This window comes from Alnus glutinosa, chromosome 8, assembly GCF_958979055.1.
Source record: "Alnus glutinosa chromosome 8, dhAlnGlut1.1, whole genome shotgun sequence".
In the NCBI taxonomy this organism is placed as follows: Eukaryota; Viridiplantae; Streptophyta; class Magnoliopsida; order Fagales; family Betulaceae; genus Alnus; species Alnus glutinosa.
The window spans coordinates 27026027-27050110 of NC_084893.1; the positions used below are offsets into that span (position 1 = coordinate 27026027).

At 35.0% G+C, this 24084-nt stretch overlaps 3 protein-coding genes across 11 annotated transcripts; 1 reads left to right on the forward strand and 2 right to left on the reverse strand.

Moving 5' to 3' along the window:
* Positions 1-822: 822 nt before the first annotated feature.
* LOC133875932 (polyadenylate-binding protein-interacting protein 4) lies at positions 823-8584 on the forward strand. Of its 3 annotated transcripts, none has more exons than XR_009901507.1 (13): positions 823-1204; positions 1844-1965; positions 2063-2214; positions 3397-3547; positions 3663-3694; positions 4043-4100; positions 4190-4220; positions 4819-5114; positions 5622-5876; positions 6645-6746; positions 6871-7011; positions 7206-7293; positions 8139-8191. XR_009901507.1 is itself a non-coding variant. In XM_062314207.1 (13 exons), exons 1-13 carry the CDS (start codon positions 1033-1035, stop codon positions 8309-8311), a joined length of 1683 nt encoding a protein of 560 aa, XP_062170191.1. In that variant the 5' UTR covers positions 823-1032; the 3' UTR covers positions 8312-8584. The 3 variants fall into 3 exon arrangements, 2 of the variants coding, with proteins under 2 accessions (XP_062170191.1, XP_062170192.1); XM_062314207.1 differs by having other exon boundaries at positions 6871-6921; positions 8139-8584; XM_062314208.1 differs by having other exon boundaries at positions 2072-2214; positions 6871-6921; positions 8139-8584.
* Positions 8585-9860: 1276 nt separating this feature from the next.
* LOC133875524 (protein METABOLIC NETWORK MODULATOR 1) lies at positions 9861-14446 on the reverse strand. 5 transcript variants are annotated; one of them, XM_062313687.1, is made up of 4 exons: positions 14309-14369; positions 13083-13149; positions 10511-11708; positions 9861-10424 (listed from the first exon to the last, which is right to left on the reverse strand). In XM_062313687.1, exons 3-4 carry the CDS (start codon positions 11654-11656, stop codon positions 10320-10322), a joined length of 1251 nt encoding a protein of 416 aa, XP_062169671.1. In that variant the 5' UTR covers positions 11657-11708; positions 13083-13149; positions 14309-14369; the 3' UTR covers positions 9861-10319. The 5 variants fall into 5 exon arrangements, with proteins under 5 accessions (XP_062169671.1, XP_062169674.1, XP_062169673.1 ...); XM_062313690.1 differs by having other exon boundaries at positions 9861-10403; positions 14309-14368; XM_062313689.1 differs by having other exon boundaries at positions 9861-10412; positions 14309-14364.
* A 4531-nt stretch (positions 14447-18977) lies between these two features.
* LOC133875880 (1-acyl-sn-glycerol-3-phosphate acyltransferase-like) lies at positions 18978-23293 on the reverse strand. Of its 3 annotated transcripts, none has more exons than XM_062314141.1 (6): positions 23141-23278; positions 22166-22473; positions 20991-21140; positions 20301-20399; positions 20139-20231; positions 18978-19518 (listed from the first exon to the last, which is right to left on the reverse strand). In XM_062314141.1, exons 2-6 carry the CDS (start codon positions 22346-22348, stop codon positions 19252-19254), a joined length of 792 nt encoding a protein of 263 aa, XP_062170125.1. In that variant the 5' UTR covers positions 22349-22473; positions 23141-23278; the 3' UTR covers positions 18978-19251. The 3 variants fall into 3 exon arrangements, with proteins under 3 accessions (XP_062170125.1, XP_062170124.1, XP_062170126.1); XM_062314140.1 differs by having other exon boundaries at positions 18979-19518; positions 22166-22539; positions 23141-23293; XM_062314142.1 differs by lacking the exon at positions 20991-21140 and having other exon boundaries at positions 18979-19518; positions 22166-22539; positions 23141-23293.
* Between the last annotated feature and the right edge of the window lie 791 nt (positions 23294-24084).

Sequence of the window (24084 nt, forward strand, 5' to 3'; positions counted from 1 at the left end):
TTGTTAGTTTGGGGGACGGTACAAATTTTGTTGTAGTTCAATAGGAATATGGGTATTTTTCCTTAAAAAAACAATTGGAGGAGCCATTGATGCCGAGTAATGGTAAAATAAAGACTATAATCTTTATTAAGTTCTCATAAAATTGATGTTATTTTTAAAATTACTTTTAGATATATGATAATTGAAATTTGATCCAACTATAATTTTAAAAGCCACATCTCCCCTATTTTTTGCTATTTTGGCCTTGATTTCCCTTAGTGGTTAGGGTTTGTTTGGGTACTCTTTCTTTCCATGGATTTTATAAAATTTAATGTGGACTATAAAATTGGATATATGCATGTCACTTGAAATATAGGACGTGGTGTTTTAAGAGTGCTTTAAAAGAGGTTAGGAGGTGAGAAAATAAGAATAAAATATATAGATATTAGATTAGATACGTTTATTAAAACGAATAATATTTGTAATCTGTTGTTATTCTCAAATCGATATTAAGGAGAAGAGAAAGACCAAGAAAAAACAAGTAAAAAGATAATTAGAGTTTTTTTTTTTTTTTTTTTAAGTTAAAACGAAATTAGTTTTTTTTTTGTAGATAATTTTTTTTTTTTTAAAAAAAAAAAGATAAATTAGTAAATTAGTTGAATACTAGTCCTACTGTCAAAAAAAAAAGAAAAAAAAAAAGACTAGTCCTTATTATAGCCGCGAAATAAATAAATTAATAATAATTATTTCCATGGAAATTATATATATATATATATATATATATATATATATATATATATATATATGAGGTTCCGAAAAACAGAGACTGTGAGAGAGAGCACTTTTTACGCACGCAAAAAAATCATTTAATTTGCTTTTTTCACGACTTTTCCAATTCCCTCGTATTGTATTGAAAGCCCAGCAAAGCAGCCCACCATTGCTGCTTCAGATCTCCAAATCACAGTGTCGGGTACGGAAAGGAAATCGTAGAAGAGAGAGAAAGCTAAGGGAGAAAACAGAGCAAATTGAATCAGCAAAAAACAGAGAACACACATGGGTTGCAGAAACAGAGAGTTCTTAAACGACGAGGCCTCTTCTTCTTCTTTGAGTGAGGCTTTGATTTTCGCCACTCTGTGCATCATTGGCCTCCCAGTTGACGTGCACGTCAAGGACGGTTCGGTCTACTCTGGAATCTTCCACACCGCATCTGCAGAAGATGAATATGGTATGTCGTATATGCTTTGCTCTTATTTCCATTGGGTTTCGGAATTTTTTGTTGAATTGGTCGGAATCTTTTCTGGGTTTTGATTGTTCTGCGAAATTGTATCTGGGTTTTGTTGTATAGGATAAAATTGCATCTGGGTTTTGATGTTCTTGAGGAGTTATGGTGGGCCTGGTTCGTCTTGATTTGAGTCGGGAATTCGATCCGGGATTACTATATTACTTCATTCTTTTTTCCCCTTAAAAGTGGAAATCAAATTGAGGAATTGACTGTTTTTGTTTCCGTTTTTCCTTTTCTCAAAGGCAATACAGTGACAAAGTAAGCTTGATTGTCCCCCCTCTTTTAGAATGTAGAAAAAGAAAAGAACATTAGCAATCTGACTATGAGATATTTTATTTATCAGATTTTAGAAATATCTCATCCTTCCTCAACTGAACCTACTACAAATAAGAACTACATGGCTTAGTCTAGGTTACGCATGTATTTTCTGGATCTGAAATCTAAATCCACACAAAGCAAAGGATTGGACTTATGTTTTCTGCAGTATAATTTACAACCACAACCAAAAGGGCACCGAGTGTTCTTTTTTACTTTATATATTATGTGAGCTATATTTACCAAATTGGTTTTTGCTTTGTTTAGGTATTGTCCTGAAGAATGCAACGATGATTAAGATGGGCAAAAGTAAATCAAATGTGGGAAATGGTGTGGTCATAGATACGCTAGTAATCCTCTCAGGTGATCTAGTTCAAGTTGTTGCAAAGGTACGTTACTATTTTGATTTCTTTTATTTTGTTTCCCTCCTAATTTATTTGATATCATGTAGAAAAAATTGGGTGTGAACGAGGCCTTTTTATATAGGGAGTTCAGCTTTCAGTTGATGGTGTTGCTGGAAATATGGCTGGTGATTGTACAGAAGCAGTTGTGGGGATTGTACCTTCTAAGCACCCAGCGAGTGAGGCAAATAAATCTACAAAGTATGCCATCCATAAAAAGAAAATCAATCAGACAAGGTATTTTCAGATTAGATTCACATTGACAGAAATCTTGGTTAAGGATCACTCCGTTTTGACATTTACTTATCAATAAAAGAAGAACAAGAAAGAGTAAATGTGAAGGCAATTTGGACATAAAATTGAACCAACCAAAAAGATTTATGTTGCTGGAATTTATGATTAAGTTGAGAGCTAAAGTTAAAAACTAGTAGTCCATATCTTATAGCCAGCATGTCTAAGGCTTTTGGAGCCCGGGTCGTATGTCGTTTGCTGATTTTTTACTTTCATGTTCGTTTATCTTCTCTGATCAGGGGCTCTTTTGTATACTTCCTGTGTACTAGGGTTGTGCCCCTTTGTACTTTTTAATGAAATTATTACTTATCAAAAAAAATGTCTTAAGGCTTTTGGATAGGCATCTTTTAATTTCTTTGGTGACGACTGCATGGATGTATATTGCTTTTCTCTATTGATGGTGCTCTTAGAGCTTATAGTCCAATCTCAGAAGATTGTTTATAAGCAATCATGCAGTGAGATGGCAAAGGAATTTTGTATGAGTATTTCCTCTTCCACTTTTCCATGGAAAAGCTGTGCAAAATGTTGTTTATTTTTCACATTATATGTGAAGGTTGACTGCATAATATGTTCGAAACTCTCTTTTTTTACTGTCTTTATCCTTAATTTACTACGTTTTTGGGAAAGCCATTTTTTGTATAGTGCTCTATAAGCCAATTAGCCTAATGGTCAAAGATTCAAATCTTGGATGAGGAAGAGTTACCTGGCCCGGCTTTGTGTTTTTCGGACATGTCTATTCTGTAGGGGTTTTGCAAATATTTGGTTTCTTGGGCAAAGGCAATAGGTTAAGTTGACATTATTATAGATTCTTTGATTATACATTCGTGGTGCAGTGATGATTTAAACTTACTAGGCTATATTTGAGTGCTTGCATGTGTGAAGAAATATGCTAACAAGTTTTTAGTTCACTTACAAAGCTTGACTCTGATCATGTTTGCAATTGTGAAGAGAGGAATTTGTCCCCTCATCTAGTGATCCTTTATGATGTCTTCTTTCGCTCCTAAAATTTCTCATTTTAATAAAGAAAACTTGTCAAACTATTCTATTTCGAGACTATATCTCTTCAGTTTGTAGTAGGAGTTACTTATCAAAGTTCAACTATGTACTTATTATCACATATTAAAGCAGGAGTTCAGTCCAAGCAGAGAATGGCTTTTCTCATGGTTTTATACCCAAAATATCTGGAAGGAAGCATGAAGAGAGAAAAACATCTACAAATCAGATTGGCAATGCCTTGGAAGTTGAAAATGGGATAACAGATGGGATAAGTTTAGCAAAGGTTCTCTCTCTCTCTCGTCCATGTGGTGTGTGTGTGTTATGTAACTTTGTAAGATGTGCCTTATTTGTAAAAATGTGTTATGCATCTGTCAGTTTTGACTTTCTTCTCAATGTAGGTTGAAGAAGCTTCTGGTGCATCATATGGGAGGTATGTCTAACCAACTTCTTTTTGAGTTTATTTAATTATTGGGAATGGTATCTCGGTGACCACCCTAAAAGTTGGGTCCTAGTTGCTATCCCTTGGCACTCGCACCTAGAGTGCGCATATATTGGATAATCTTATATAAGCTGTCGGTTCTGCAATGAAAATAAACCATAGATCTATGTGGCACTTTCACAGTTTTGATGGACATGGACACATTTGTGGCCATTGTATTAGTTTGCTTGTTAAAAATATTATGGTGCTTTACAATACTTCCTTCTCTTATAATTTTGTCTTTATATTTGCTCAGATCTGTTTAAATTGCTTTTCTGACCGACAGGCTGGATATGACAGGTCACAAGGTGAACGGGATATTTTCAAAGATAAGATTGAGCTTCATAGGGAAGAAAGTGTATGTTCGGATTATGGATTTCTGGAAAGTAGAAAATTTACCATGTTTTTTGTTGTACTCACCAGTGCTTTCTTCTTTTTTTTGTGCAGGCTGATGAAGTTCATGGCTCTACTTCAAGCTGTAAATTCAATATCCATTGTACTCTTTGCCGGGATTAAAATGATCTGAGCTTCTGAGTCACTTCTAAATAGAAATCACATGCCTTGTGTAGTAGGGGATGTTTCTCAATATTAGTAGTTACATCACAGTAACCAGTTCATAGCATACTAGAGAAAATACTAGTATCGGTGATGCATATTTTTGTTTTGAGGCCTGCCATTACATTAACCTGATATTAGGGAATTGGCACCAATAAGCACATTGATTCATTTCGCTTTTCTTTCTTTCTTTCTTCTTCTTCTTCTTCTCTCTCTCTTCTTTTCTCTTCTTTTTTTTTTTTTTTTTTTTGACATATTACCTATTTCCACACAGTATCAATCGCTACTAGAAATTTGGGAAAAAAGCCTTCTTTTTATCTTGTCAATTTTTCAAATGTAACATTTTCTATAATGAGATGCATCATGATGATGGTTTCCCTTGCAAGTGGCAGTCTCTATGAATAGGCTATTGGTAGATAATAGTTGTCATCTTGCCTTTATGACTTGAAGTTATCCTGAAGATGCTTTTATTTTTCATAGTTCTCTGTTTCTGATTGTATTGTTTTATACTTTCAATGCAGTGGATACCAGCATTACCCAAGTAAAACCTGTTGAAGATAGGCATGCAAAGATGACATCGCAGCTCTTGCCAAATGAAGCATCCAGTGATCCTGCTACTCTTCCTGTTAAACCAGACAACCAAAGCTGTGAAAGGCCCTCTTCAGCAGACACTTCTTCATCTGATGCTGTTTCTCCAGGTCTTTCAACTTCTCCCAATCCAATCATGGACCTCACCTCAGAGTCAAGTCTTAGTTCATCAACAACATTCACTGAAATGGCCCCTCCACAAAATCCAGAATCTAATAGAAGCTCTAAGGTAATTCATATCTGGAACAATCATGTTTGATTTAACTTGAATTGTTATGTTTGGCTCCATTTATCTGGTCTTACGATTTCTAGTGATGCCTGTCTTGACTATCTAACTTTTGAATCATCAATTAGTTCACCAATAACCTTATCGTTTCATTATAAAAACACTGTTACAGTAACTTATCAAAATAAATAAATAAATAAATAAAAACACTGTTACAGTAGTATCTTTGAAGCATCATGGAATCACTGGCCTATTACTTGAGAACCATTGAATACCAATTATTATTACTATGGTTTTCTTTTTCTTTTTTTAAATTTTTAGGAGCAATGTCTTCATTCACCAGTTGGTTATTTCAATGACTGGAAGTAACACAAATAACTTGGTGGCATAAGAAATTCATAGGAAGTAAAAAGTACCATATCGTAATTTTTTGTAATGAAGTTGATTTTTCTTGACAACTTATCAAAAAAAATAGAAAAGTTGATTTTTCTTGACATTATTTTCTTCTAGGAATTCAAGCTCAACCCAGGAGCAAAAATCTTCTCTCCATCCCTTGCAAAGCCTATATCAGCAACTCCTTCAGTGCCAACTGTTGGAAGCATGAGTTACATTCCAAATAACTCGCATGCGGTGCCTGTTGCTGCTGCTCAACCAGAAATTGAATTCAGCCCTTTTTCATCGCGTTCATCCGTGCCTGTTAAGTTTGTCCCATATGGTAATTTTACAGCTGGAAATGGTGTCAGCAGTTCTCAATTTTCCCAACCGGTATGTATTATTAGGTATTGTTGAGTTCTTGTTCTTACATGTTATTGAGTTGTAATTTCATAGATATATATAAAGGCTCAGTTTCTAGGCTTTTAAGCCATTACCACCCATTGTTTAACTTACTACCAGCAAATGAAGTACGTGCTTTGAATGTAATCATTTCTAATATTTAGTATCTGTGGAAGATCTTTCTCCTCTTTTCTGGTTTCTTAAGCCAAGGAAACAATTTTTGGTTTTTTAATATAAATTACTTTTAATATTTATATGGACTCCGGTCTCATAAGCCAAGGGAACATTTTCTGTTTTTTATTTATTTTTAAATAATCACTTCCAATGTTTTATATATGCAAACATTTCCTTTGAATGTTTTATATTTGTTGAACTAGCCCAATCTAGATCAGCTAAAAGTTATCGGAATGACTTTTCAGTACAGAATCAAAGAATCATTCTATTTAAAATATGGGAACTTGTATGGTTACTGAAGAATGTTGTGAAGCTGTTGTATCTAAGAATTGAGTTTACAGCTAAAGCTAGTTTCAGTTGACCCCACAGTTCCATCAGATATAAGACTTTTGTTCTTTATTATGACTCTTTATTCAAGTTTACCAATTGGCAATAATTTTTTATTGAGTTTGTTTGTGGCTGTATCTACATACATCTTGCATCATGTCCAGTGTCCATGTGCTGGGCAGTGTTAGGATATATAAGAGTTATAATATATATTGCTTAGGTGTTGGTTTTCGCTGACTTTTTCTCTTCTGGCTATAGATGATTGGACCTATGGGAAGCAGGACACAGCCCCTTCGCTATGCTGGCCAGTATAATCCTATTCAGGCTGGAACTGCGTATATGCATCCAACTTCTCAAGCTGTAAGTGGTTGAAAGATTTTATTTGTCATCTTTGCAGTGATTTTACAGTATGTAACTTGGTACAGCTGGATCAGGAGACATTTTGACTCTTTTTGCTGATTATTTGTTGCTACTCTCTCTCCAGGTTATGGTTGGACGATTGGGTCAACTTGTCTACGTCCATCCAGTTACTCATGTAAGATATGGTGCCTCCAACATACCTTGATGGCATTGTTAATGATTAACATGGATGTTCTTCAATTGGACAAAAGTAGTGCTGGTGTTTGTAAGAGTTTGTCTTATTGATTTCTCTTATTTAAATTATTGTCTCCTTTTTCCTTTCTAATTGTGAGTTCGTCACCTTTTGTCTCTTTCTTTACCATTTTATTCTTGCTTATGTTTTGTATCCAGATTCTATATTTAAATTTAATACCATCTTTCAACCAATTGCTTAATCACCCTATTTTTTTTATATTGAAGGAGTTAGTTCAGGGTGCATCAGCTATCTCACCAGCATCTGCACGTCCTCTGTTGACTCCGCATCAGGTCCAATTTTCAAAGCAGCAAGGTAAACTGAAGGCTATTATTATTATGCCCATGATGAAAATCTTATTGTTGAATAAACTATTTTGGGTATCATCATTATTATTATTATAGTTAACTATTATTACTTAAATTTCCAAGCTCTATATGGTTGCATTTGTAAATGAAATGTGATGCATCTGTGATTTTGATTGCACATAAAGAGCTGACAGCTCAGCTGGTCACTGTGGAAAGAAATTACAGTCACATCATTAATGTAAAATGGTAACGGGACAAACCAACATTTATGAAATGAGAGAGGAGGGGGGAGGGACAAGCACTACCTTTGGCAAATTTTACATCTTTAAATGATTTAGATTTTTTTATATACATGACCTGGGAAGGTTCAGTGTCTGGATATAATCATTAATGTTTATGTTGAGAAGTGTAGTAGTCAGGTTAGCAGTTAAAGTTTGAATGTTATTGAAAGTGTAGTGTTTTAATGGAAGATGTAATTTCCTGTCATAATCATACCAGATAATTCAAATGAAACCTGGACTGTTAAAAAACCTACAACACATACAGCACCTAAGCCAGATACTTGCCAGGGAAAGAAAAGAATCTGTCCATGATAATAGCCCTCGCGTGTATAGAAAATGATCGTGAGAGGGAGTGAAATTACCTCGTTTAAGATTATCTATCTTTGGAAGACCATGAATCAATCCTATGCCCTCGTGATAGACAGATTTTCCTGTGTTATTAGTCCAAAGTTATATAGGTTAGGACCTGTTTTCATGTTCCAAGTCCAAACAACCATGTTCTGAAATTTACTGCATGTCATTTTTCACTGAAGCATCTTTTTTTTATTCTTTTTCTTTTTTCAAAATACAGGAAGTGCAGCAAGCCAAGCATTGCATCTCTCCGCGCCTCCACCTTTCATAGCTAGTGGACAGCAACCTTTTGCTGTGCCCAGCCACATCCCACTTTTCCAATCTCCCTTCCCGGCAAATCGGGCAATTCCAGTTCCAGGAGCTAATGGTCTCTCCAGCGCCAAGTTTTCATGAATACATTTTCGTTCTTTAATCATCTCAACAAGGTTTTTTCCATTGGTTCTTTCTTTTTATTATAAAAGTTGTGGTAAATTTTGGCCCAAAATTTTGGTTCGAGAAGAGTGGAGTCTAGCAGCATCGAGTTACAACTTTACAGATATTGATTATACATGTAAAAGAGGAGATCCTTTTATTCAATGGGTCCTCTCTGTAAGACCTTGCTACATGTGTGAAGCTTTTATTACCCATTAACTATGTATGAAAGATCGTCGTGATGTTTCAAGATTCTTTTGAGAAATTGAGTCCCAGACTGTGCTCAAACTCCAAAAAGAAAGCATGTGCTAATCAATAGTAGGCATCTATACATTCTTTTTGCCATATATTCCCGTAAAGTTTACGAAGTGTGCTTGCTCTCTCCCTAGTTTGCGCATTCTCACATGAGACGCACTCCATTGCTGGCTTAGAGTTGGCGATTCGTGTTTGCTTTGGGTCGTGTTGGAGCATATACATAAAAATATATATGTCAACTCTAGTTTGACCCATTTAATTAAACGAGGCAGACTTCTTAACTTTGACTCATTAATTTTGTGTTGAATTTGTAACGGGTTCGCGAGTTGTATAAATAATTGTTAGTTTTAAATGTCGCGGGTCATGTCGAGACATAGATATAAGACTATATAGCTTAATTATAACCTAACCCATTTACTTAAACGGATCAAATTCTTTAATCTTAATTCACTAAATTCGTATCGTATTTGCGAGTAGCTACTGCCACCCCTCCAAAACCTCACATCTTCCACTAGTAAATGCATACTTACTTGATTGATGAGTGTTCACAGATTAACAATACAGAGTCATAGAAAGGATAAGCTATTTCAGATGATGACTCTACCCCAGTTCGGATGAAAATTTAGTTCTCTCTATTAAGCTTATCTGTAAATAACTGCAAATATTTCATTTGCTTTGCTGGTCTTGGGAGTTAAACAGATTTAACGATACAATAAAGTATATGATCCTCGTTATCCTGAGATACAGATTTCTAGGTTAATTTGTTCCCAATAGTCACACATCAAAGTGTGGATAAAGGTCCGAGTTTCCACCACATTGCCTACTAAGTTTCAAAGATCATCGTCAAAGAAGTGCTTTTAGACTTTAGTTATCTTCATTATCAATTTGCTCTATATCACGAAATCATAGAATTCAATTATGATGGTTTATAAATGTCGACAAAAAGGATATTCAAGAAAAGAAAGTATTTGTTGTATAAAATTGTTGACAAAATTTTCGTTCAAATTGGGTTAAAAAAAAATTCTTCCAACACAATCTATTAAATTGACATACACGCACGTTCTTAAAGCATGTTGTTCTCGTATGTATTTTTAATGAAGTATATAAAAATCGCATGCTCTATTGAAAATGCATGTAAAAATCACGTATTCTAAAGACAACGCATGTCACTTCAATACACTGAGAAAAAATCTATCCATCCCAGTTTGGAAGAAAAACTTTTTAAGTTGTCATAGAGAGGTTAAGTTGGCGTTTGAACTGAGGGAGAGGATGTAGATGATGTCCATACAGATTTAAATAAATATGTACTCCCCATGAATGATTACAACAGGATGTTCTAAGAAATGCTCCAAATGCCTGCAACAGGAGCTTTCATTATGAACATTAAGGTATACACTTGAATAAAAGTGATGTAAGCATATAAGCAGTACAGGTATCCAACATCTTGCTGCTCCTCTAATGTGAATAAATCATAAACACTACAAGCTAAGAGGACTTTAAAACTACAAACTGAAAAGGCATAAAGTCTAAGTAACGAGGTCAGATCCTGAAGGTTGAACCAAATGCGGATCCTCCGCAGCCTCCTAGCTACTTCTCCAGAATTGACTGATTCCAATCAGTTCAGGGACTTCATGTCAATTTCAGGTAAAAAACACCAGGTCACAGCGGGTTGTATTGATCAGACACTGATGCTTAGGATTGTCTCTTTGGATGACCAGTTTCTTTATCTCCAAGATCAGTTTCTGGGCTCCTCTAACTTCAGCACAGAAGCTGTTGCTGGCTTTTCAGCCCAAGGCACCTGGTTCTCCATCGCGCTTTCCTGCAAAACCTTTTTGAAGTGCTGGACATCATGTAATGTCTTGAATATTTAGGTACAAGCAAACTGCTTAAAGTTAAAATACATCCCAATTGAAGCTTCATTTTTACCTGCAACAGCTGAGTCATTTTTCCAGTTATATTATTCTCAAAAGGTTTTGCAGCAGGGTCGGGTTGGGTACAGGGATCAGGCTGTACAGCCTGCAGGGGCTCAATTAAGAGGGGCTGATCCATATCATTAACTTCATCTACCTGCTTGTGGCCAGAACCTTTGACTGACGTTTTGCCAGCTAATGTGCTACCGTCTATTTCAGTCTTTGCTGACTCCGAAAGACCTTGAATTTTTTTGCTGACCTCTTCTGGTGGTTGAGTACAAGGAACATTATCACTTTGTGAGTCTTTTGGTGTAAACTGGTGGCTGGCTTGAGGTTGAGGAGGAGGTGTTTGGTTTACTACTACTGGCACCTGGTTGTTGACTATTGAACCATCTGATGATTGAGCACCTCCAACGACCTTGTTGCTTTTTGAGGCTACCAAATGAGGAGCTTGAATAGCATATGAAGATGGTTGGTTGGCAAGTGCTATCCCGTTAACAGGTTTGAGTACAACGGGCACTACATTGCCCTTTGGGATTACAGGGCGAGCAGTTTGGGCCGCAACTGAAGGCACCTGTTTGCCTTTTGAAGCCACAAGGTTAGCAGACTGAGGTACAACTCGGTTGACAATTGGTACTTCATTCAATGAATGAGTTCCATTCCTACGAGAATTAAATTTCTGCTCCCTCTCTCTGGATCGAGGGTTATAGCCATGGACGTGAGTATAATTTTCTGCTGGGAGGGGAACCTCATTTCGCCTGATCATTTGCATTTCAGGGGCCACATCATTCTCAGCTGAAATAGGGACGTAATGTCCAGGCTTGAAGACAACACCCCTCAAAGTGGTGTCAGAGTTGCCAACTCGAACACTCAGCAAATATCCTGCGTCAAATGCTGCCTCAATGACACCAGACACAACCTGGCCTGCCATGCCATCATTTGCATTATCAATTGAATCAACTTGACGGGGCTGATTTCCATTGACCCCTCCAAATCCAGGAGGGACACGATCATTCTCCCTACGGTTTAAATTCTGATCCTTTGGGATACGAGCCTTCTCCTCAAGATCAAGTTTGGGATACTTACGCGGACGACCTCTTTTGCGCTTCACAGGGACATCTGCCGAACCATCAGGGTTACTCCCTTGGTAAGTTTGGTTCATCTTGAGTATCTCTACTTCTCTTGCAAAATTTTATTGCCCTTTTCTTCCCTCCCTGCAGCCAATTGCTAGATGGTAATAATCTGATGCCACACATCCTTTTCTCTAACACTCATTCAGCAAGCTAAAAAATTCTTACTACTATGTGCTCCAAACTCCATTTATTACAATCTTAAAGAATTAGCTATATGCTTGAATTCAATCAATAACTAATTGTTTTAAGAATCTGCTTACTAGTATATATATAACGCCAAAAAACACAGCATGCCAGTTTATTATTAGACATTTTAGCTCATTCACTGATAAGTGCGGATGGACCTATAGAATGTTTGAAGAAAGAAAATTCTCCAACCTCAAAACGAAAACCCTTGATCACTTAATCTCATGATAAAAGGATTATAAAGTAAGCGTAACCATATATGCTGAACTCAAACTAGGACTGGATTTCATAGTCAGCATTTTATCCTCCAACCATGGTATGAAATGTTGATGAATTCAATGTAAAGTTAAAGAAGTTCACCATGAATTTTAGCATTTCCTACCCATATGTTCTCTCCAATTCCAACACATTAGTCTCACTTTAGGAGATAACTGACCCTCCTATCTCAACCAACCATGTCAGGTCCAAACATCCAATGTCAAATTTGGAAACGATGATAAATCAATGTAACAAGTTAGAGTTTTGCAAGTTGTAGTGTAACAAATGAAGATAAAGCACAGTATCTGGGTGCAGGCATGAGGGCAGATTACACTGGTCAGATGCTGGTTGTGTACCAAACCAGTTAAGTGTTTATGCAACCAGGACAAAAGATGATAATACAAGCAAGTGAGCAACGCAATGAACTATGGAAGAAGAATGGAAACTTTTATTAGCAATTATCAACAGGTTCAAGAATTTTATTGACTTTCATCCCAAAGAGGGAAAAATTGAATGGAAGCAAAGAAGATCAACTAACCAAAATTACACATTCGCTGCAACCATTGATTGATGTTGGAAAAGGAAATAGGCGTCAGAATTTTACGTTTCTATAATTCCAGAAATCTCACAAGGCACCATTAAATACTAATGCAAGAATTGAATCTAAAACAGCCAACATTATACTCCATACCAATGACATCTAGGAGCTAATTTTCAGATGGTTTTCTATATCTTGCAAAGATTATCAAATAATAAATGGAAAGAAGCCTTATTCTCATATGGTGCAAATACAACATAATCAAACCCACATACTAAGTAGAGTAACAAAACATAACTCCCAGCTGCACATACAGCAATTGGTGTGCCACTGACTGAAATAGTCTATGAAATCTGAAACACAGCACAGATCTCTTTATAACTTCTTTCCCTTCCTAACAGGTATAAATTGTTTGAAACACCCATTCAATGGGAAATAAAAACAAAGCCTCAACCAAGATGTGTCTCTTTTACCCGACAATGCTTTGAGCTCCTAAGAAGTGTGCATGTTCGCATCATGCAAGTGCGATCGTCAATTCTTCTTGCAAATATTCATGGAAAAAGGAATAAATATTCAAAATCTTCTGCCACCCATGCAGGCTAACAAAAGACAAGCTTCTTGCAGTATAAACACAGTTTGAGCATCCAAGTATCAATAATGCAACTATTTGGCCACTTGAGCTAAACTAAACTATAAAACATGAACTAGTTTGCTCACATACCCAATTCCTAATAATAGTGAAGGAGTGTTTCAAATGGAATTATTAGCACTATAACTTCACCAAATCAACAGATTAATGCCAATTATGATAGGAGAAGCCATAAGAGTTTGAAGCAAACATAATTCATAAAGAAAAGAAGAAGAAGGAAGAAGGAAGAAGGAAGACATCTATCATGTGTATGTACTTATTGTTAGATTATATTTGATTACCCAACATTTAGGGATTTGATTTGATTACATTGCCCTAGATAAAGGGATTTGATTAGATTGATTAAATTTGAATAAATTCAAATAATCTGTAAGCTCTATTTATAAGTAAAGCCTTTTGTAAACAACCAAATCATCAATTCAATACGAGCACAATGTAGCCCTCATGGCTTTAATATGTGGAATTAGATCATAAACCGAACCACATAAAATCTTCTCTCTTTCTATTTATTTTCCTTTTTCATTATTAATTCCTTCACCTATTTACTTGAATATAACCATAAAAGTCAATGCAAAACACATTATATAAAGCATTAGAACGTTATTAAAAATTAATTAATTAATTAATTAAATAAAAAAAAAAAGAAAAGAAAAAAAAAAGATAAAAGATAAAAGATAAAAGATAAAAGAAAAGAAAGGACCTTAAAGTTCATGCAAGAGTTAATTAAGTTCAGAAACCACTAATACAGACCCTATGACTCTGCTTGGTTGCTGAGAAGAAAAGAAAAGAAATTTAGTCTTATATCATTAAGAACCCAAGAACACCAAAATCCCACCCAAATAAACACACCAAGCTTTCTATTCGTTGTTTCTTCTCTTAACCAGTAACACCATCTCCGGAAAAACCCAAAAAAGTTTCGAAATTTAGGGTTTGACCACAGAGAAAAGAACATGCAAAAGACTCAAAAACAAAAAAAAAATAAAAAAGTGTGCCCTGCAGAGCAAAAGATGAGCTGAGCTAAAGAAATTCAGGGATTGTGAAAGGACGTACCTTTGGGAAGTATTTTCAGTGGCGTTTTTTTGAAGTTTCGTTGAAACAAACAGAACTGTTTTCGGGGAACACTTTGGGTGTTTGTTTTTTGTTAGGTCCCATACTTTTACATGGTCACCAAAGCTGTTTTGTTTTTTTTTTTTTTTTTTGTTGTCTCAGGCGGACAGAGCGAGGTCGGTGGTTGGAAGTGAAGAGTGACAAGGTGACTGGGCTGTTAGGAGGAGTTCATAACCGGGCAGTGAAAGTTTGCCACGTGTACAAAAGCATATTGGTGGCAGGAGCTGATTAGTGAGGTTAGTCTGAAGCTTAGGTGTGACAGAGTCAGGATGAGATTAGACGAATTTGGTTAAATATTCTTTAAAAAACTTGCAAAAATTATTTTACTATTTCATTAACAATCTTCTTTTTTCTTAGATTATCCACGTTTTCACTTTTCACATTGGTGAGAATGGTTTTTATAAAATATTTTAAAAATTTTCAATTATAACTTTAACAAAATAATTACAAAAAAAGTGGTTAGGGTTTGTTTGAGTGTGCGATTTTATATATATATATATATATTATATTCTATTATTTTGTATTATATTTAAAATTATAGATATCGAGATAACTTGTTTTTTGAAATTATGTTTGGATGGTTTAGAAAATTTGAGACAAAATTATAAAGAGTTTGATAAAATCTGAGTTGAATTTGAATTCTAAAAAATAATCCAAACATATTTTTGAAAAAAAAAAAAAAAAAACCAATTGATACCCAAACATGCTCTTAGCAATTTTATGCTATTTTTTGTTTTTTTTTCTTAAGAGAACACACCATTATGGTATTTGTGTGAAAACTTCAAACTCAAATGAGGTAGTGGAACCTATGATTGAGGAAAACATATGCCACATGTTGAGGGAAGTACTTGTACAGCACCTGTCTTTGACTATTTGGGACAACAACAGGCTGACTTTTGTTCTTCTTTTTTCCTCTCTACATGAAAAGCACTATTTTTTTAAAAAAAAAAAAAAAAAAATTGAATGAGAAGAAAAGGTTACCGGAAATGACCTTTCTCACTCTTGATTCGAATGGAAGAAAGAATGGTCTAATGGATGATCTTATGGAAATGTTTTGAATAATAATATGGAAAGCAGCCCACTTAGTTAAAGCATGTGTACGATAATTGGCACATCTAAGATCGTTATAGACTAATATCGAAAACAATATTAGCAAAATTCGAAGAATATAAGAGAAGAAGATTATTGATAGCCAACATACCAATGCTTCTTTTTATCCTTTTTTTTGCAAATTTAGAATCAAGAATATAAATTTTCTCAGTGTTTCACTGTCTTCCCTTTTCAATGCTTCATTGTGGATAGGACATAGGTTTGCTTTGGTATATATATGGTATCATTTAAATTTATGATATCCATGAAAATATCATAAATATTTATGAACTTACCTCAACAGTTAACATAAGTCTTATTAATCGGTCTCTATTCTCTAAGAGATATACCTTTAAACGGAACTGAAATCTTTCCAGTTCATTGCCCGTTCTTTAAATAAAGAGAATGGCAAAATTGTCATTTTATTTTTTTTTTTCAGACAATTTTACCTTTCTTTTTTAAGGAACTGGCTTCTCTCCCGTTCATTTTTTATTTCCCTTTACACCTGTTAGCAACATCAGAAAAAATTAATATCAAGTGTGAAAAACATCTTTGCCAATGATCCCCTGCACTCAGCTAGATAAACAATGGCTTTGAGCAACTGGGCTTTTTTCAGCACAAGGGAGGAATCCCTACTTGTCCAACTCCTAATTCTGGAGGCAATTCTATCTATCAACATGCACAATTAGTTTTCTTCAACTTGGAGGGGATGAGAAGGGAATCTGGATTCTTTACAATTTTTTTTTTAAAAAAAATATAAATTCTAAAACTATGTAAATTCAAGCTGTTTCTTACATAAAACAACTTGAAAAAAAGACCCAAAAGTTCACTGAATTTTTTATTGATAAATATAATTCTTCCAACCTTCATAATGATATATTTTGCCAATATCATTGTCATCTAAAATAATTAAAAGTTCCATCATGAAAAAATAAAAAATAAAAAGAAAAAAGAAAAGCACGAAAACAAGTACAAATTATTTTACACCTTCTGAGAAATAAAAATGTTATTTAGTAAACTATTACGACTTGGTGATGTTTTTCAAGTGAAACAAAAGCATACGTTGATTTCATAATTAAGCTTTAAGGGATTGACAACAACAACCACCTCCACCAGGGGTGGAGTTACTCTTTGGCTTGGGGGGGGGGGCTAGGCCCCCCAAGCCAAAGGGTTTTCCCCCCCCCAAAAAAAAAAAAAAAATTTACCCCTTATTTTTTTTTTCTTAGTTTTGGTCTCTCAAAGTTTTTTTTTCTCAATTTGACCCCCCCAAAATTTAAAACCTGGCTCCGCCCCTGACCTCCACCATTTTCTTTGTTCTTGTTTTTTTTATTTTTTCTTTTAATCATTCTGGGTCCATTAATGATTACTATGACCCATCTCCTATTAATCATATAATCACCTTATATACTTTTTTATTGTCACAATTTTCATGCTTTTTTTTTTTTCAATAATCTTGCAGAGGGCCATTAATATTTTATGTTATCTTTTTTTTTGGGGGTTAAATAATTGATTAAAACAATTGGAAAAGGTTACACACTTAATAAAGCCACTTTTTTTTTAATGATATTTCAAGTTGATCTATCTAATATCAACATTAAAGTAATAATCCATTATTTGACAACCTTTTAACCTTTAAAAAATTCAACTTTATGAAAATATTTACGGGAACTATACATATCCTCTCAAATTGTAACGACCTTTTAACCTTTAAAAAATTGCAATTGACCCTCAAATTACCTAATCCTTTTACTTGGCCCATTTTATTAAGATTCTAAGTTAAATCCGATGAATATTTTTAAAAATAACAATAATATCCATGCATTACATTTTTTTTAAGGAAAAAAAATACAAAGAAAAAAAAACTAAGGTCATAATTGTATTTTCACATAAATTATAAGGGCAATAATGGACATTTAATTCATTTTCTATCGGACAATTCGGACTTAACAAAAACGTCTAATGGATAGAAGCTAAGTGAAAGGACTAAATAGTTTGGAGGCGTAATTGCGACCTTTTAAAGTTTAGATGTAGACGTTATAATTTGAGTGAGTTTGATGGGAATAAGTGTAATCCTAAAATGTTTCAGGCTCCTTTTTTTTCGATGTAAAATGTCTTTTGGAAAACATTTTTTATATTTTCCGGTATTTGGTACCACCGAAAATCATGGTCAAACCAAAAGCTTTTTTCGGTTGACCAAAAAAAATTATTTAATTTTCGTAAAATTTTTTCCCTTTTTTATTTTTTATTTAAAAAAAAAAAAAAAAAACTGTAAACCATTTTTCGAGTTTGAGTTTCTCCTTCTTGTACGCACTCTCACTCGCAGTTCATTTTCTGTCGTTGTCAGAGGTCGCCTGCCGTCGCTGATTTTTCGTACGAAACAAACGCTGAAAAATGTTTTCAATTGAAATCATTTTCCTAAACAAATAATAATAATAAACAAAAAATATTTTACGTCGAAACAAATGAAACCAATATTTTAACTTTTGGATTCAACTATGTTATATTAAGCCCTCCTTATTAGTAATTTAGTATTATTAATGAAACTCCAACATAAATATAGCCATTCCTCTAGTTTTCTCCACGCAAATATGTGAATTAGGTTTCCTTATTAGCCTGCCTTAATTACCTTGTATTTTATGGCCTCATTTTTCATGCAATCTCTGGCCCCATAGAGCTTCATTCCAAGAAAGGTATCCTCGAGCTCCTTATAACATAAGATATGAGGCACTTTTAACGTTTTCTGTCTTTGTTTTCACTTGTCCTTTTACTTTTTGTGAATGGTACAACCACACAAAAATCCTTGAAGAATATTCTGAAATGCAAGCTGAAAAGCACTTCATTCTTTTATCCTTCAGAATATTCCAAATTGCAACCTTTAAATCTGCCCCATAACTATATATGAAGCTAGCTTCAAAGTCAACCATATGATCTAAGTAAAAAGGTATTGAAGAACCCATAATGTACATATAGAATGCAAGGCTAACTACCGGTGCTTATTAAGGTCGGCAATTTATGTTTGCGTGTTGGGTTTGAGTTGTGTCGAGTCATATGTATAAGACTATACTGGTCAATTCTAACCCGACTTATTGAATTAAATAGGTCAGACTCATTAACCCTAAATTGCTAATTTTGTGTTTGGTTTATGTCGGGTTCGTACGTCATGTCAAAAATTGTAGCCATTTATGTCACGTGTTAAATTCAATTCCTGTCGATGCATGAGAATAAAACTATATAAGTTAACTATAACCCAACTTATTTAATTAAACGAGTCAGACCCTTCAATTATAACCCGCTAATTTAAATTTGCGGATCGTGTCAAAAGTTGTCGGCCTTAGTGCTCATGGTCAAATAACATCAAGCAGAACAAAAGCAAGTCCAAGCAAGTGGAAGATTAACCTATGCCACTGTCCTATGTGGGCTATGGCAGTAAAAATAGAAGAATAACCATTAATCAAAACCTGTATTTTGCCCCCACCTTGAAGTTGAGCAGAAAATGGTTTTTGCTATTTGTTGAAATGATGGAATGAAATTAATACAAATGCATATACAAAGAACAAAGGGATTCTGTAATCCCTTCAATGCTGAAACTGATCATATTTAATCTTACAAGACTGAGAAAACCTAGTTAATATTAAATCTTGGTCGAGCAAGCTAGGCTTATTGCAAGAGAATGAGCACTGTAATACACTTACTCCTGCTAATTGCAAAACTAATTCAATTATGCTTGTTGTAGCAATTAACATGGGACTCCCCTCTAGCTCTAAGACTTGAATGATCAAAAAGATGAGGCACCTCAACTATGAATTGGAACTATTTCTGGGACCTTCTAACACAAGCGGCCTCTGAGACTCAGGGAGGTGTTTGACATATAAGTCATGTAACATCTTAATGTAGTCATTAATCTTGTCAGCTGTCCAATCTTTGGTACTTATAGGAGGAAGATACTTAACAGTTAGAGGCGCCGGTCGAACATGTAAGCCGCCCTTCCTCCACGCTAGATGGGTACCTGTCAGGACCATGGGAACTATTGGAAGGCGTGATTGCAATGCCAAATGAACAAATCCCTGCAAGGACAAAGTGATAAATCAGCAATATGCTTTAATACAGAGCATAAGCAAGAAAGTGCAAGAAATTTGACTCCATCAATTACATAACCAACAAGTGCACATAGTTATGAAGAAACTACATATGGAAATGGGCAACTGATCATTCAACTGTCATTTAGTTTTAATCTTCAAATTATTGGGGTTCCCACTTTATTTTTCATCTATGGTTCCATCTGCAAGATTTGATACAACATTCATCATCCATATAAAGGTCTTCCTTAATCAAAGTAAAACAAACTTCACAGGAAGAGTGGTGGCAATCCCATTAGATGTCATCATCAAATTCACTCCATGATCTATTTCCAATTATATGCACTGAAGTTGAGAACAATAATCAATTGAATTTCCCAACAAACTGGATGATCCTGGCAGGCTGACAACTTCTGTTATTACAGAAGCATTCGCTCATTCACTCAAGAAAAGGCCTTAAGTCCAATGCTTGGCACACTGGACTGATTAGGCCTAAGTGATGCCTGCCACTTTAGGTCATACACAATGTTACCATAATTTCTGCTACGTGATTTATATTATAAACACGAGGAAAAAATAATACGTTCCAGAAACGTAAGAATTATTGCCTTTTTGAATGGGAGTAGTCGTCCAGTTTTGGACCTGGTGCCCTCAGGAAAAATGATCAAAGATAAGTTGTTTTTCAATACTGCACGGGCTGCCTGGGCACGAGAAGAACCGCAAGTTAGATATACAGGAAAAGATACAATGTGCAGGAAAAAAATGGATACCTCTTTCATGGATTCAATGGCTGCAGTGGGGTTGGAGCGATCTATGCGCAAATGGTTTGCCAAAACATAAATTTGTCCAATTAGGGGGTACCATATGATCTGCATAAGATAATTATTCAGTTACTGGACTTCCTCAATCCATTCCAGAAAGTATGTAAATCTAGTATAGGCACAATGGCTATAAGCATAACCCTCTACTAGTGCATGTATCAATGCATAACAAAGACAAATGTACTATTAAGGGCTAATTTTAGGATTTTGGGGGACTTTGGTGGGGCTACGTCTCCCTGGGCCACCTCTAAGATCCATTCTTGACTGTCACTAATAGTGATTATGATAAAGAAAACCATATAATTTCCCAATTTGCGAAGCATAATCTTCAACTTGATATGCTAAACATATAATTTGATATAAAACAGAACCATTTCTTTCCAGTTTGTGTTGGAGTGGAGAGGAACCTTATTCAAGGAAAACTAGATCTTGATCAATCAAAGTTGAGGACAAGAAGAGTAACTTGAGTGGGATTGTAGATCTTCACTAAGAGGAGTCTTGTTTTCAATTTCCGCATAACAATATCAAGAGTAACCTTAATAATGGTACATAATACAATTTTATATCTTTAAAAAATTAAGAATTTTTCAAAATGCAAAAGAAGATCTGCCATGTTTATTCATTAAGCATCGAACATACCTCCTTCTTGGCAATGCCAACAGTGCCTGTGGGAGTCAACCACATTATTAGAAAAATGTCCAGAGGAGATGCATGATTACTGATATAAATGGCCCTTTTATTAGAAAATTCAGCACCCTCAATCCTCATAGGATTTCCAAGGATCCACATCTGCCATCAATTTTCCAAAGCATTAATCGTCTACTGCAAAATCCCTCAAATCCTCAAACTAAATAAATTGCAGGAAGGTAGTATAGGAGAATATTGAACAGCAAAGCCCTATTGACAAGTACTAATTCATGTACCAGAAATGCTTGTGGATTGGTATAGAATGCACTTCATGAAACCTAGGATATTATAGACGGTTTGCTTTGCTAACCAAATTCTGTACTCCATTGTGATATCTTCAAGAATGTGATACACATAAATCACTCTCCAAAGTCACTAGTTATATAGACAAAGTTTACTATTTATGCTTTGCCTGAGCATTTTCTGTTTTTCGCAAGCTGCTACAGATGATACTCACAAATCAATGCCATACTGTGGTCCAGTCCATGACCACTGAGTAAATGCCCAGACTTGTCAGCATCCAACAATTACGAGAAATAATCCTTTCTCCTAGGGCATCTAACCACTTTTCCCCTATGACATCTATGGATAACTTCTCCCAAAAAGTCTGTATGACAATGACTGAATGATTGCTTAAAGGGAATTTTGATCTTCTGTTGGTAGACTATTCAGCAGCTATGGTTGCTAATGCTTTAAATATTTGTACCTGAAATGCTCATTATTTCAGCATGTAAAAAAAATGAAACTGAAAAATAATGAGCAAGGAGACAAACACTGCATTAATACTCATTTCCCAGGAATTGAATAAAGTTCAAATGGAAAAAATAAAAAATAAAGAAAGAAAATAGAAACCACTCATATCAGCATAATTTGACTCTTTGGCCCAATTTGGGTCTAATAGAAACAAGACAAAGAAAGGCATAACATTCAATCTCTCATATTCTTTTCCTCAATTTTCTCAGCAACCAAGCAAATAATGAACAAACCTCGAATTCTCCTTCTATCCTCCTTAATTTGCTACTCAACCACTAAGAGACACACAAAAACCTCGACGCTACAGCTGTGTACTTCAAAAATTTCAGCACTGGCAAACTTAACATGAACCATAAAATCAAAAGCGATCTTACCATCAATCTACCAGTCACATGTCCATATATATTCCCCTGCCTAATCCTCTCATAAGGCCATGGTACAAGCATGAGCATAATCAACGCCCAAATGAATGTCGTTACCATCATCGTCAAGAAACATGTGACAATTCTAATCCAAGATATCAACACTGAACTCCATCCATCTTCATCCGCAAACATATCGACCCTTGGCTTCAATCCCAATTCTTCTTTCGCCAAAGTTTTCGGCTTTTCCTTCACATTAGGACTAGAACTTGCATCGAAGTAGCTCTCCAACCTTCTAGTCCTCAGAAACGAACCGGTTCCTGTATTCTCCATAAAGAAATGATCAAACTCTTTTCAGTATTTGAGTACAATGAAGGAGAGAATGCCTGTACAGGGCAAGAACAGAGCAAGATTTTAAAAACAACTAAATATTAAACATACTAGAAAACGTACTGTTTGGCTGCTGAGAAAGTAAACCAAGTTTTGAAAAATAAATTGGTGGAATGAAGCTTAAGGCTTCGTTTTAGACCTATCTACCAAAACGACGGGCCTCTATTTGTTCAGTTTTCTAGGTAACCAAACAGAGCCTAAAGTTGAATCCTAGTCAAACAAATACCGCATATTCTATAAAGAAGATTCAGGAAACAAGCCACCAAAGCCTCAAACTATATAAGTAACTTTAACTTTAAGCCCGCATTAAAACTGGGTCAACAGAAAAACTGATTACGAAAAGCACTACCTATAATATTCCGTTTGGTTGCTTAGAAACTGAACCAACAATTAGCTTCCCAGAAAGCAAAAAGACCAAGAAACTTCCAAACGAGATAAGGTTCCTACAAACACATGTGACATGGCGTAGCTGAGTTGGGTTGGGTTTAGTTTACACTTTCCACGCATCAATGTCTTTTTTTTCTTTTTATTTATTTTCTCGGAAGCCAAACAGACCCGGAACAAGATTTGACGACAACACCCACCAAACTTGCTTACCAAATATGACTTTGGCTTCCTCCTATTCCGAAACGCTCTGGTTAAAGTTTAGGAAGCAATCCGATTGGATGGGATGTGGTAAACAGTTGAGCGTTTGTGGGAATACAAGGAAAAGAACAATCCGAAATGCTCAGGGAAAAGTTTAGGAAGCAATCCGATTGGATGAATACAAGGAAAAGAACAAGCAAGCGAAGACCAAGACACAGAAAAATAGAAAATGTTGTGGCGCTAATAGGATCGAAAAAAGGCCACTCAAAATTTTGTGTCGTGGAAAAACGCTACCGACAACTTTGGCCTTTTCTTGTATGGGACCCAAAATATGGGGTCCATGTAGATAATGTTTTGGCCACGTCGAGGTTGTGTGTTTGCTGGTTTTCCATGTTGGACGGAGAGATTTTAATGTGCGACGTGATTTTCGTGCGAGTCCCAATAATATTACTCGGTATTCGCATCTATTTAGTATATTCATTTTATATGGTCAACTGTATCGTGTTTTAAGTGTTCTTTTAAGGTAATTGACATGAAAAATCATTTAATGCATTATGTTAGTTGATATTAAATAAGAGTAATGATTCACTACCACCTAAATATACAACTTTTCATCACCTTATCTATGTGGCAAAGTGGTCCTTCACCTTAATTTATTTTTAAAAAATAAAAAAACTCAAAAAGTAGTGGGGGACCACCTTACTACATAGGCAAGGTGGTGAAAAGTTGTATATTTGGGTGGCATTGAATCATTATTCATTAAATAAATATATGAATGCGTGTGAAAAAAAACATTAATATTATTATGCACAACTACATGGGTCTTTTAATTACGATCATATTTATGCTCAAATCTTGTTCTTCGATTAAGAGTTTGCAAAATTGTCATTTCTAGAGAAAATGTGCGTGGCAATTTATGTAATATTAAATAATTAAATTTATTTGTTTAGTGATTC